The sequence below is a fragment of the Triturus cristatus genome, chromosome 10, assembly GCF_964204655.1.
Source record: "Triturus cristatus chromosome 10, aTriCri1.1, whole genome shotgun sequence".
NCBI classification, from domain to species: domain Eukaryota; kingdom Metazoa; phylum Chordata; class Amphibia; order Caudata; family Salamandridae; genus Triturus; species Triturus cristatus.
In genome coordinates, this window is record NC_140593.1 from 999,160,669 (window position 1) to 999,176,205 (window position 15,537).

Here is a 15,537-nt window from a genome sequence, read left to right on the forward strand (position 1 = left end):
CCATTTCCGGGTTTCTGCCGGTCTAACAGGAGAACGGGCGGAAAAGGGGAATGATATGGTGGCGGTGTCTGCAAGACACCGCTATCCATATCAAGATGCAGGCGGTAAAGTGCCTTTCCATGGCGGCGTTGCTGCCATGGAAAGGCATGCGGAGTCTGCATGTGGGGGCCCATTGCGGGCCCCCAAGGTGTCAGGGGGGTGGGGGTGCACATGGGGGGTACCTATGGCACCCCCCTGCATTTGCATGCATAACGTGGCAGGCACCGCGTGGTGCCTGCCACGTTATGCATGCAAATTCACAAATGCTTTTTTAAGATTGCGGCGGGTGCTGCTGAAAGCACCGCCCGCCGCAATATTTAAAATGCCGGATGCGCCTGCCAGTGTGGCGGCGCATCCTAATTGGATTTGCCGGTCCGCCGCGCACCTAGCGGGCGGTCCCATTTTCCGAAACGATGGCGGGCAGACTTTGTCCGCCCGCCATCGTAATAGACCCTTTTGTCTTGCACCCAAGAAATTGTAAACCCCATGATGTGGCCCAAGTGGCCAACATAGAGTTGGGTGGTAAAAGAAGATTCTCCAATTTCTGATGGTAATGCTAAAACTAGAGAAGAATCCAAAATAGGAATATCCATCTCAGTTGAAATTATATAGATAAGAAAATTACTCAGTCACTTTCTCCCCTTGGATTTATCATTTCCTCGAGCTTTAAATCGGGTTGTACGCTTTTGACGCTCAACCAAAGGTGCTGTAGAAGCAGGTACGCTTTTGACGCTCAATCAAAGGTGCTGTAGAAGCAGGTTGTCAATGGTCACTGACTTGTGATGGATTTGATAACTCCCTTTACCTCAATGGAGGGTTTCCTACATTTGTCTCAAACTCTTCTTTGCTTTCCAGATGCCGTTGGCTGTGTGGACCCGGAGGAGTGTGTCAAGGTGTGCGGCGCCGAGGTGGGCTGCTCCAACATTGCATACCCCAAGTTGGTCATCGAGCTGATGCCCAGTGGTAGGTGAAGCCTCCTCGGTGATAGCGTCTATGATTTGTGCTGACCTTCTTCCCAAATCAGAAGCGCTAATGGTTTTGTGAGCCGACGTTTGGGCGTGTAGCACCCTCCCAGTGCGGTTAAGTTGTTATTAGTATGATTACTTTGTTATTATTTGCTCTTTGAAGATCTGCAAATAGGATGGAATGAGCTTGGCGTTTCAGTGAAAGGAGCAAGACTTGGGAGAGGTCTGTTTTTTCCTGTCAGACGGATTACCACACCCAGCTCCTGTTCCAACAGCACAGAAACCATAAACTTTTTTTCAATTTTTTTAAATTAAACGTCTTCACTTCATGGTGTTGTACAACTGGAAAATCGTTACTTGTGGTTTTCTGGTTATGTTCCATGAAATAAGTGAGGAAAACAAGGACCCCCTGAACAGTAAATAGCACGATTCCTAGGACAGGGTACAAATGTATGAGGAAAGTAACTCCTAGGCAATCAGGATAATTCAGCCAAACTAAATAAACATCATAATATAAGGAGAAACAAAAGGAAAGAAGAATATGTATGAAATATATTTCCACTTGAATTATTTGTTTAAAACTTCATATATATATAAAACAAATGTGTAATATACACAATACACAATACATCAATGTTTATAATGACAGCATATACATAAACAAATTAAAAAGTGGCAATATCTTTAAGTTTTCGATGCGCGTTTCGGCGTATACAACGCCTTCCTCAGGAGTAGCCACACATTTATTATAAAAATTTGCAGAAGGGACAGTTCTCTATGCTGAAGGACTGAACCTAATTTTTGATAGGTCCTGATATAAAATTTCAAAGCTAATAGAAGGGACGGTTCTTTAAGATGAAGACCTGAACATAATCTTTCATTTAGATGTGATAATAAATCTGATAATCAGATGTTCGTATGGTACAATGATGCGAAGACCATCGAAACGGATAGATAAAAGTAATCTCTTCCTTTATTCTGACATAAAAAGCATCCGTATTCTCTAACCTGATAGTAACACAGATATCCAAGCACGTGTTTAAAAATTGGTATATTTAACCGATAAATATATTCAGAGGAGCGGCTTCTCTGATTAAAATAGTGCCTGCTCGATAAGACCCGACTGAAAATGGCTACCGGCGTCGTGCGTCACAGGACAGAGTATCCTCTTTAATCAGAGAAGCCGCTCCTCTGAATATATTTATTTAGTATTTTCATTTTTCTTTTTGTAAAATATCTTGTTTTCCTTTAAGGAAAACAGGCTGCTTTACAAAAAAAAATATTTATTTAAAAGCAATCACAGACATGGTGGTCTGCTGATCTAGGCAGGCCACCATCCCTGTGATTGTTGCGATTCCTAGGGGGTCGCAAATTGCGACCTACCTCATTAATATTCATGAGGTAGGTCATTTGCGACCCCTTAGGAATCGCAGAAAGTGTACCGCACACTTTCATGCATGCCGTTTTGCGTTTCCCTAATTGCGAATCGCAAAGATTTGCAATTAGCGAATCGCACATTTTTTTTTGATGCATCTGACCCAAAGTCTCCTTATATGTGGCTGTCAGGGTTGCACTAACCTGGATCCACCAGGACCAATGCTAGTATTCACATTTCCTTGAACTCTTTGACGACCATGCAAAGGACGTTTATGCCACTTAGGGGTAAATGTGGGAATAGGGAAATGAAACAAGAGAAGAATACTAAGACTCACTCTGCGTGTTGCTACTGCTGTGCTTAACCGGCACTGTGGAAGTGTTGAAAAAATAACTTTATTGGGATTTTGTCGTTTGCATACAGTTCACTATTTCGAATATGATGACGTGATACACTTTGTGACAATCTCTGCATAAATTCCTGTCAATGGCTGATGAAAAGTCTATGAAAGATAAATAAAACCTGTATAGTAGATGAACCATACTACACATTCCAGTATGCATAACCACATTCAGCGAATTGTAAATCAGATCTGTAGTCTGAATGAATCTAAATGTACATAGTTTTAGAGGTGTACCATAAATAGACATCAGTGCTGTGCTTTCGCTCCTGAAAATATACATTCACTTTCCCACTACTGACAGTACCTTAAAACCATACATGATTCAAAATAATATAAAGTCTGTGAAAAATGAGGATTTCACTAGCTACCCTTGTGAAACATATGCAGTACAGTTTGTAATCCTTGGAAGGATGGCTCCTGTACAAATGTGCAAACCGAACGTCTAAATCTTTGATTTCATGTGTTATCCAGAGGTCTTCTCTGAATTCAGTAAGTCTGTGATAACGCTGTGTAAGTGCAATTAGGACTAAGGCTCTTGATTGTCCAGCATAAAAAAGGCTCTGAAACATGAGGAATCTATAGCACCAGCAGTCGGCAACACTCCCCACCCCCCACAATAGCATGCATGTTCTACGCATACATTTTGTTTGGGTAAAGAACTGCTGCAGGTTTATTACATACACCGTTATGTAATATGGTGGGTTATCTTACGGGCGATCCAAGGGCAGGCAACCATCTGGGCCGCCTGATGAGCCAAGCAGCACTGTGGCGAACCCCATCTGTGCTGCCCCTTCGGTTATCCTCTTCCCGGATCACGGTCCCTTATTACTCACGCCCCTTTCAAGGCGGAGCGTAGCAAGGCAAGCCCCCGGTTGTTCAGGCCCACAACCGCCCGAAGGACTAACGGAGCACCGACACGGTTTTCCAGGAACCTCCCATGAGGCTCCTGGGCTCTGTCTCTGGCACCCCATATGGTGCTTCCAGATCGGCCTGTAACTCCGCCACAGCTCTGGAGGCGGCCCCCGTCGTCGCCAGAGCCCCCCACCAAAACTGCTATAGTCTTGCCCGCTAACTCTCCTGTCTAGAGCCTCCTGCAAATCTAGATGAAAGAGAACATCCCTACTGGTTATCGATGCCCCATCTATATCCCAATAGCCCTTGACTTTAGCTTGGATCAACTAGTGTCTGATGGAACAAAACGCCTAATGTGCCTGTGAAGTTGTGTCAAGCACATTCACCTCCCGCCGCAAAGTTCCACTGCGTCACATGGCTCAGCCCCGTCCCACTCTGGGCGGTACAGTTTCAGACACCCTGGCACACGATGCCCCACCTATTTGCTGATCACACTGGCGGCCGCCATTTATCACCGTGTGTGACTGGACACATGTGTCTCCTATCTCTGGGACAGGAGCTCACATGTTAGGAGACCGGTCCAACCCCCGCTTGCCAGCTTAGGCTATACGGGTGAGGGGGATTATGCTTAACCCTGGCACGGTCCCTTTAATTGCTAAATCCATGCGCACAGGGAGTCCATAACAGGCGTATGAGACCATGAGCACGGCTGCCCCCCAGCATTTGCCCTGCATCCCTTATTCCTTATGGGAATTTCGAACGCTTGGCTCCCTCTGGTGAAGCCCCCTAGGCATACCTGCTCAGAGAATCTGTCTGATTCGATACAGGGCGCACGGTCTGTAATCCAGTGCCTAATACTTGATGTGGGAGATGCCACATACTGCCTAGGTCATGGGAATCTAAAGGAGCACACCCTATTCCCCCGGGCGTACCTCTAGATGGGACTGGCTCCACCCCGCTGGGAGGCCAGAGACACACCTCTTTACTGTTTTTTTGCCCCTTGGCACAGTTCTTGTTGCAGCTCTGAGTATTGTAAAGCGCGCATGCCCCCGGGGCATGGAGCCGCTGACAAGCCAGTGTATGTACCCACTCGCTGACTGCCCTGTCTTGGATAGAAGGAGTGCTGGATGCTACCCAAAGACTGAAGACTTAATGCTCCAACCCAGCTTGACCCCAAAACTTGGGGGGCAACCCAAGTAGTGACCATGCCTTTCATGGTACATCTACCACGGCGCCTGACTGTCAATGTGTTCGGGACCCCGTCCCAAAAGATGCACCTTCTATTATCTGGTTCTAGCCCACAGAAGGGTAACCCAGGGGGGCAGACACGTCTGTGGACTCGGGGAGAAAATTATGTTCAGAAACCCGCCCTTTCCTGAATTTAGGGACGCCAAGAAGGTTGGTAATACCCTGTCGCCATTTGGCACAAACGCAGTGTTCACCAAACTAAACTGTGCCGCAGCACACTGTTAGCCGGCAACTACCACCAACCGCCGGCCACCCTGATTAAAGCGCGGGTGGATATGTCTAAACAGAAGCTACCCGATACAGGCCCTCAGCTGCAGGGGGATGCCCGCCCAGTGTGCATGGTACCTGATTCTATATGGTGCCCGCAGGTGTTCCCCATGAGGGCCATCGTAGTCAATTGCACAATGCAGTCTCCGTATTTAGCAGTGTCTCTTTTTGCGTTGAAGTTTCCTGAGTACGTGTAACATTAGACTTTCCCACCAGTGAGCTGGAAACCTGTGGGAAAGGCAGACTGTTATTTTGCGGCTTCTGACCCTGGCTCTGGATATATACTACAAAACCAAAGTGCCACAACACGCCAGTACCCTTGGCTTGAACAATGCTTGTTAGTTGTATAAGATAACTGAAGCCACAATACTGGCTTCCTTGCGTAGCATATTGAAAATGCTCCCGTTCTGAACTGGGAGACTGACACCCTAACGTGAACAACCTTAAATGTCTCCCTTCAATGAATAGCAAGCTCTACTGCAAATGGGACCATTACACTACACAACTTCCACAACCGCCAGACAGGTCACCTGCACGTGAGCCAGGTACCAACGGCAGAAAGCGGGAGCCCTTTGGAAACGGCATACGGCGCACCATCTCCGCGTTGGAGACAAAATTGACCTCGCTGAACTGCGAACGAAGCCCATCCGGGTACCAATTCCAAACAACTATTCTTTTGCAAAACAGAGCCAGTCCGGAACTTTTGTTCCTGTTGGGACAAAGGATGAACTATGGGTGATATTTAAGGACTAAGACTGACACTTTATTGCGAGCAAAATCATCAATGAAGATGAGGGAGACATATCGATATCCGTAATAACCCCCATTAGACCAACGAGAAACCTTGAGACCACCAAGGTTTAGGGCTGCCATTGTGTGCATTATCGGGCATAGGGGTGCCTAGAGCGACGTACACATGTTACATAACCCCTGATGGCACAAGGACCTTGTCGGCCAAGCAGTGAAGTCTTCACTCAATGCAATAAACAAAACCGTTTGCTCCAGCGCACGGCCCCCACAGCGCCCCCCCAACGCCAACGGGGCAAGCCGAAGGTTGAACCGAGCTCTGGGGACTTAAATCTCCGCACTTACTCCACCACGCGCGTGAGAAATGACACTAGTTAGCACCGTGCAATCTTGCCGAACAAGTACGTAATATGTAACGGGTCATGCGCATCGTGCTCCCCAACAAAGTGCGATAATAATAACATTGACTCCCTGTACTATACAGACCTGTACAACAGTACCTACCTATAGACCTTTCCAACACGTAGTGCTCGATAACAATGTTCAAACTTAACATGCATGCACGCATGATGGGCTCCCAAGCATGTATTCATCGCGATACTGGTTCTGCCTTTCACCACTGAAAGCACTGTATGAACATTTACCACATAGGATGTTTAGAAAGCATTGGCAAGATTCGAGCCTTTGTCCTGTGTGAGCCTGTGCCCCCAGAGGCACAAGACTTACCATTGACCAATAGCTCAATATGTGAAACATCAAACAAATTGCTCTTGGTCCCCCTCAGTACCTGACCATTCGCGATCTGTAAAACCCCAATGCTCCATTCTACCAGGAAACGAGCCAGCCCGCGAAGGGGGGGGCCACCGCGAGTGCCCGAGCTCTGGTACTGAAAGTGCCCTGCAATCACGCTAGATCGGTAACCGCCACGACTGCGTGTCCAAAGAAGGCAGCAGCTGCGGCGCTGCCTGCAGCACTCTTCATTCCTTACAATGGTTCATGCACCATAGATACAGCTGCCCCCCTCTGGGCACCCTGGCCGGCCCACCCAGCAAATGGGCCGCCCGCAACGTCAGGTAAGCGAATGGTGGGTTGCGCTGGCCTTCCCGTCTCAAAAGACAGGCTGCCGCCCTACTAAGTTCGTTCCGACCTTGCAATCTAACTTCAACATAGTTATACACATTGGTACCGCTGCTGGTACCTGTTGCAAGAGCTTCACTGACAACGGCCTTGGTAGTGACTATGGGTAAACCTATCAGGCAAGCACACTTCCTAGCAACCCACAACGCAGCCATTGCCCCACTCGCAGCAAGCCAGACACAATGACTGCGCTGTTCACCAACTCTAACACAACGTTGCAAAATAATGTAACTGAACTCGCAGTACACGTGTTACCTGCTATGGTTTGCAAGCCCTCCGATGCCTTCGTGCCAAGTCTGCACTATATAAATGTAATTAAAATAATACTCGATCCAACGCGAGCACAGCGCCCACTGTGGAAAGTGGTCACCACCCCTACGGCGAATGCGTAACCCGTATCCTTGGCTGAACCATTTTAGCGCACAAAACAAAAGACGCCCGGACTGCCAACGAACCTGCGTGCCCATATTTAATGGTTGATTACCTTGTGACATGGCCCTTCTACCATCAAACATGTAACCAAAACAGTCTCCTGTCCCAACAGACAAAACCTCGAGGAGGTTGTCGTGTTAGCACATAAATGTGCTACACCGAAAAGGCCGGTTTACAGGATACCACTAATCGTAGTTTAAATGAGGGATACGTTACACAATTGGTCTCAGAACTCCATAGCTCACTTCATCTGTCACTCCTGCAATCTTTAATCTACTGGAGATAGGTACGGGGAGAATGGTACAGTTTATAGCACAGTTGCCTAGGCAACCAGGAGCTAGCCGCCCCCATCCATAGCTGCCAAGCTTTCAGCTGGCAATGTGTGACATGTTCATCATTACAGTGCATCTATGAGTGACATTTAAAGGACTATGACTAACACTTTCTTGCGATCAAAATCAAACAATAAAGATGAGGGAGACATATCGATATCAGTAATAACCCCCATTAGACCAACGAGAAACTCTAAGACCACCAAAGTGAAAGGCTACCTTTGAGTGCATTACTGGGCTTAGGGGCGCCTTGAGCGATGTACACATGTTACATAACATTGCACTAGGATAGCCTGTGGGCCCGCGCAACCTCACTCTTCCCACTCCTATTATTTGTAGACTGTCTAAGCAGCCACCTGCTAGGCACACATGCCATTCGCTGTGGACGATAGACACATTAACCGTTATACCACGTTGGCTGTTAATTATCCTTTAGGTACCTTGTGCAGCATGTAAGCATCCGTGACCCCTTCCTGATGAAAGGAGATAGTCAGGTCCTTGTAAGTAGGGACCTTTTATATCATTGACCAGGCCCTCATCCCAGACGAGAGGGCACAACACACTACCCCGGATCACTACCCCAGCAATGAACTAGACATGGAGCACCGGAGGGGCTGGGATACCTGGAGCCTCCGGAGGTGGGGGTGCCGGTGTGATGTGTCACTTCCGGTGGCTGGAGGCTGGACGGTCGATCTCCAAGCTGCCACTGTGGGGACCAATTCATTAACGAACCTTGCATGTACACTGGGGCGCAACCAAACAGCATCGCATTTTCATGTATGTTGCTATTATAGAAGAGAAGGAGCGTGTACACTACAGGATCCAAACCTGAAATACGCTGTGGGCAGAGCAAAGTGTGTATAGGAACACCACTATGCTGCGGGGTCTCCTATTCTGCTACGCAACTGATTCCATGCCCTTACTTCTGCCTGCCCTAGCGATGGCCCCCTGTGCCTATGGGCTCACAGTGATAGGGCAGGGACCCACACGCATCAACACTATGCACCCCAACTTCCCCATGTGCAGAATGACTCCGGTAACCCCTGCGGTCCCAGCAGCCAAAGACATTTCAAGGGGCCTGTGCAGCTGCGGCAGAGATGGGGGCTGACTCGAGAGACGCTGGCAGCGGCTTCCCCCATAAGTGCGGTGCGGACCCTGTGCACAACACTACATACGGCCGCATCATATCTCCTGGTCCCCATCGGAGTGGGTGGGTTCCTAAAACCACCTAAGGACTCCCCCACATGTGGGTCTGCAAACTTACACCGTCCTGGGAAATCACACTCCTCGTCGGGAAACTATACAAACCATGACCTCACCGGAACAAAACCGACAGCACCCTTTACCGCCGCATGCTCACATCGAGCCTCACCGGCCCGAAGGTTAGGGCCACTAGGCAAAAGGCATGTTGTCTGGACAATCCTCAAAACAATTCCCGAGGTGCCATCCTCTCGATGGCCAACACCAAACACCTTCAAACCGAGAACACAAAAGTCTGCAACTAGCAGAAAGCGATATATAACACCATTATCCATCTTAAACTGCATGTACACCGGGGCGCAACTAATTAGCATTGCATTTTCATATATGTTACTAAGCGGGTTGGGGCAAGTAACTGCTCTACTGTCATCTTAACCCTTGATGCGGCTTAAGTGGTGCTTCACCCTGTGTCAATGCGGCCCAAGGACTGCGGCTTTGAGCCCGGCCCCTCATGCCAGGCCTGCCCCAGCGCTTGTATACAGCCTGACAAGTTAATAACATATGGCACGAATTTTGAAGCAAATCCCCAGCTCAGTCCCTCTGAGCAAAAGATGACGAAGGAAATTATTTGAGATGTTGATCAGTAAACGGTCGATTGTTGTATCCCTGAAAGCGGCAAAACGGCACTAGGCCAGATGGAAAGAGAACGCACTTCCTGAAAGGTAGAGGGGTAACCGCAGTAAGGAGACCGCGATGAGCAGATGTAAAAATTGAACGTGCGATCATGTAACATACTCAAGAGCAGTGATGGAAAGCGAGCTGGGAGATGCGGTGCCAGTCAGAAACGCCACATTATAAAGAGGAGTCTGCCTACGAATGCAGTCAGCGCTCTAGACCATCTTCGAGCGCAATTGATGTTTTATTGCAAAGCGTGGTAGGAGGACGTCATAAAACTGAAAGACATATGCACGCGCATAGCTCGACGTCCTGCATTGTAATGTTGCACCGACTGTGTGCCAGACTTTTCCTTCGCTGAAGAAAGCTTAAGCAGTTGATAGCCAGAATAATGCACAAGCGGGCACAAATGGTATCCTACCGTCACAGTGATGGTCACTTTACAACCATTTTGTACCTATAATTTGTGCATGAATTTGCAATTACTTGAGCATATTGAGAAGCTTCATAAACGAAACTGATCAAACTAATACAACAGTTTGCCCTCTGTGTTTTTTAATTGTAACTGGTTCACAATACTCCATGAAATGGGCGAAGGTTTTCTCAATACTTGCATTGTAGAGGTGACTCATACATCTGTACATAGAGACATTGATTTATTCGTGATCTGACCAGTTTTGCATCTAATAAAGATTCAACCCACTTTGCCTATAATATATTCAAATCCCCTCTTATTTTCTGGACTCAGGACCTCCTGCATAACTGGGCATGCATGGGAGGCAAAATCACACTCAACAGAGACAAAGGATAACAGAAAAAAGCAAATCTTGCAATCAAGGATGCAGAAAGTGGGAAAATCAATAGATTTTATAATACTGCCCTCACACACCCGAGAGTGTCATGCTTCATCATTGGGCCGCATCATACACCAAGGTGCAGACCAACACCTTTGGTGGAGCGCAATTTTTTTAGAGAGTGAATGATGAAAAAAATGGTGGTGAGGGTAAAGTATAAAAGACAGAAAAGGTAGAATAAACACAATTTAACGACCCTATAATCCCCCTGGTTTTAGCAGGGGGATTATAGGGTCGTTACCTGCCCTAGAGACCCCATACGTTTCATTTTAACCCTGCCAGAGGTTGACACGAATAAAGTACCAAAGTCAACCCCTAGACAGTTTTAATTTCTTTCTGCTTTCCTTGGTCCCTTGATTTTGAGAGACTATCTGTTGTCTTTCTTTTTGAATAGCACAAAATTGTGTTTATTCTACCTTTTCTGTCTTTTATACTTTACCCTCACCACCATTTTTTTCATCATTCACTCTCTAAAAAAATTGCGCTGCACCAAAGGTGTTGGTCTGCACCTTGGTGTATGATGCGGCCCAATGATGAAGCATGACACTCTCGGGTGTGTGAGGGCAGTATTATAAAATCTATTGATTTTCCCACTTTCTGCATCCTTGATTGCAAGATTTGCTTTTTTCTGTTATCCTTTGTCTCTGTTGAGTGTGATTTAGTCTGATTGAGGGAGTCAGAGACATTGTTGTCCCTCGTCTCTCCTATTTTGTGGGTTAATGCATGGGAGGCAGACAGGAATTAAGTCCTGCTGCAGCAGGGTAGGTGCCCTACCTAATGGAGCTTGCATGGAAGGTCAAATGTTACTGTGTTTCTGCTTCAGGAAGGAGCATAAGGCAAAGGTTAGTATGGCACAAAAAACATAAGGCCCGTGGCTAGATGTGGTATGGCTATCTTTGTTACCAAAAGCAATAAAGTTATTTATAAAAAAAAAGAAGAAAAAAACCAAAGGCCCTACTATATAAATACGGGGTCTGATTTATATCTTGGCGGGCTGCCCACTGTTCCGCCATGGCGATGGAGTAAATGACTCCGTCCCCATGATGGAGGATCCGCTCGCCAAACTTAGAAATGACCAACATGCAGGCGGTAATTTATAATGCATTTTCTAGTGGCAGAAACCACCTTGGTGGATGCTCCTGTAAATGCATCGCGCTGTTTGGCGCAGGGCTGCGTCAGAATGATGCAACCCTACACCAAACAGGTATTCCTTTTTTATGTTCAAATATAAAATCCCAATTTTTGTTTTGAAAATAAAAATGGTAAGACTCCCATCGCAATGGGGGTCATCGCTCACAGTGCGGGGAGCATTATTTGTTTTTTACTGTCCCTCACTGCCAGGGTTTGCCTATCACCCATCCTGATTGGGCAGGTGGACATACAGCCATTTCTCCGACGACCCTTACTCCGTCGGGCCATCGAAGAGGTTTGGCTATAGCGGTGACGGAGTAGTCACCGCTGTCGCCAAACTGAAGGTCTACCAGCATTTAAATCGGGAGGGCGGACCTTCATGTTGGCGGTATGTACACTTCATCACTGTTGCAACGGTGTATACATACCGCCTACTTAGAAATCAGCCCAAATTCATGTCAGTCGCTATTGCACAGATTTTATTTCAATGGCAAAGAAACTTTGTGTTCTTTATTTTGACTTGAAGTGGTGAACTTACCTGTGTGCAAGCAAATAAAAAGTGAACTATATTATGAGGGGTGTGAGAAATAATAGTTTTGTACGCAATCTTCTACAAAGATTACGAAATTTGCACCACTGTTAGATTTTACACTTTGCCACATTCGCAAAAGTTCAAATGCAAGCAAAGGTTCCAGCAAAACAAGTCTTTAGGCCTCATTCTGTTGGCCGCAGTGAAGCGGAAGTCGGGCTCAAAAGATGTTTGGACTTGAATTCCGATTTTGAGTGGTGTAGTGATTTTTTCCCCCCACAAAAATCACCAGGGCTTGCTTGAAAGAATTTGCAGGGAGAAAAAAAGCCATAAGTCCCATTTTTAGGTCTCGTGAGCCAAAGGCTCGAAGAGACATTTTATAACTGGGCATTTTCAAAGTGCTGCCGTGGCCTAAAGCTACAGTGCACGTGAACGTGCACGCGCGCAGCCGCCAATCACTGCTGCGCGCGCACCACTCGCGTGCTTGCCACACAGCGCTCCCGTCCAAGCGATCGCGATCACTTGCTTTGATCGCGATCGCTATTACTTTCGTTTTCGGCCGCGCGGCCGAATGCTTGTTTCCCTCTGTTGTGGTGGGATCCATCTCAGCACTAATGACTGGGACTTGGCGATTGGCCTTACAGAGATCCAAGAATAATGACTCTAAGGGAGGTGATGAGGAGGAGCAAGGGCATCAGTTGTTAGGTTATTGCATAGCTGATGCTGAGAGTGTTTGTGGTGGATGGCTGGGTGGAGGGAGAGAAATGCCCAGCATATTGCACTCAGGAAAGATCTCCTTTAAGCATCGAGCTCTGTATTTGTTACGATGATTTTTCTCTGTCGCTTCACATTTTAGTTACAATCTTCCTACGTCTGTTCTGTACTGTTGAAGCTTTTTTTGATAGATCAAGCAACGAACGCCAAGCAAAATCAGCCAAAAACGTTCAAAGCAGCTTCACGCTGGAGGAGGACACGCCTAAAACCGGGCAAAGGGGGATTGCTTACATGTCCGGCAGCTCACCCAGCTCTGAGTGCAGCTCTGTACCCTGTCGCCCAGTGGGGAAATATCCACTACAACACCCCTGTCAACAATGACCGCAGCAACGGTACTTGACTCAAAGTAGACCAATTCGAGGGCTATTTTATTTTAAATATTCCTGGTTTAACTCCTTTCCCTGAAAATATTGCTGCTCGCTTCAGTGACAACACCCAAGTTTCAAAAATCTGCGCAGGCGCGGCTCTTCACATGTACCGTAAGGGCCAGCTCAAATGCCAATCCCTCTCAGGAACCTACTTATAAGTTAGTGTAGCAGGCAGGGCTTTAAGTGTGATGGAAAACTGTAGGGGCGTGGTCGATGTAATAAGGGCGTGGCTTAAAACACGTAAACTGAAAATCTGTGCTTAGCATCGTGTGCCGTCTGATTGGTATTTGGCTGCTTCTGTCATTGCATCCATGTATATATTTTACGTAAGTAACTTAACACTTAGCCAGGACCATTGGCTTTGTCAATGGTTGTTAGTTGCGTAAGATAAATAAGCAACAAATATGGCTTCTATATAGCATATTGAGAATGCTTCGGTTCTGACATGGTGAGACTGTGAAAGAACTTAACGAGCCTCTTTGAAGTGACATCAAAGGCAATGAAGGGTGGCACTGCTGCAGAGTTAAGATTTATTTTTTTCACCGAGAGTGAGGGCAAAAATGGAGAGCCCGATATGGACCCGTCTCAGCACCATATTTTTAGAACTGCAGGTGCTCCGCACCGGCAGGACCCGGCCCACTTAAATCCCAGGTGCAGCTGAACGGAGGTCTCGGTGAGTGGGGGCCCTGTGCGCCTCAATTATGGACGTCTTTCTACAAAATATAGTCGAAGGGCAGTTGAGCTTATTTCCCTTACCTACTTTATGATACATTGCCCCCTTGTTACGGTGCTGAATTTTATATCATCGTGAGCTCCACGGAATCTGCCCTAATGTGCTCTTAATACCTCCCAGTCTCCTCCCGCCAACTCAGAACCTTCCAGTCTTACATAAGAGCGAAGACGCTAAACAGAATCTCAAGCATCCACTCTGCTTCCACTTTCTATTTAATCAGGTAAACCGTAAACGTGTCCTGGTCTGGGCAATTAAGACTTGCCTGGCACAACAGTTACTCCATCTCGTCCAGTCAAAGTCAACTAGAAATGCGCGCCGTCTAAATATGCCACCAAACCCTATTTAGCGTGCTCATTAACAGCTCTCTGTCCACGCTCCAGCACCAGATGCACATTAAAAGGAAGGCTCGTGTTGCCGCAGACTGAACGTTTCCTTAACTTTAGACTGCGAATTGTACATTTAAAAACAAATACATTTTATTGCATGCATTTAACAGTGGCCCTCTTTGTCTCACGTGACGAGGTAAATCAACAGTTGTGCAAAACCAAGGAAGGCACCAGTGCCAAGCAAGGTTATAGTGGGAGCACTCAGCTAATAGGTTGCATTCTGTACCTATTTGAGGAAAACGTATCCATTATTCTTGTCTTCGAATTTCCCTTGTGCTGCATGAGCTAAAAATATCCTGCTGCCACTAGAGACGCGCTGTAGGCAGGATCATTAAGAATCTACTGTGTGAAGAATGGCTGCACCTTGCATTGTGCAGTCGTCCCTGTATCTATTATGTGACACCAAGAGACAGAGAGAGAGAGAGAGAGAGAGAGAGATAGATAGAGATTTACAACATCTGACGTCTGCTTTTGGATAAGAGCTGCAATCATTAAAGAAAAGTAAGCGAGGCCTTTTTATCTTTACACGTGTTGCAAAGTCATGTTGAGACAACTGAAAACAAGCATTGGCATAGCCAATAGGTCTCGCTTTTGGGACCTTATAAGTGTTTAGCCATGCAACAGTTGATGTTGTTGCACCAAGGATTTTGTGCTGCATAACTAAATACTTATAAGGTTCCGAAAGCGAGACCTATTGGCTATGCCAATGCTTGTTAAAGGCTGGTAAAAGGGAAAAGCTCAATCAAGTGACCCCTCATTGTGACGTGTGGTAAAACTCTCCAGGAAACAACTGCAGGGGGGAATAGCACGATTTCACTGGCCAGTGTTACTTTCACAGAAAAACTGCAGGCTGTGAATGAAGCTATTTGAGAATTTCCAGCATGAAAGTGATGAAACAAGCACGCACATTTTGTGGGGCTAGTTTGGCTAAGTTAAGGTGTCTGTGTCACGGATGAATGGAGAAAAGGCCTTGCAATGGCGGGGCCTAGACATGGACCTGCGGTCACAATTGATGGCTTTGATGAGGGCTGCACTGGTAAGTGATTTATCTAGAAGTACTCCCTTCGCCTCTTCCGGTATACTGCACCAA

The 15,537-nt window shown here is 46.8% G+C and overlaps 1 protein-coding gene across 1 annotated transcript in view; it reads left to right on the forward strand.

Moving 5' to 3' along the window:
• SLC5A10 (solute carrier family 5 member 10) overlaps positions 1–15,537 on the forward strand; it is a 681,053-nt gene that overhangs the window by 486,352 nt on the left and 179,164 nt on the right. The window contains exon 10 of the mRNA XM_085628993.1: positions 895–1,002. Within this exon, the coding sequence (XP_085485119.1) occupies positions 895–1,002 (108 nt within the window). The remainder of the gene's footprint in view (positions 1–894; positions 1,003–15,537) is intronic.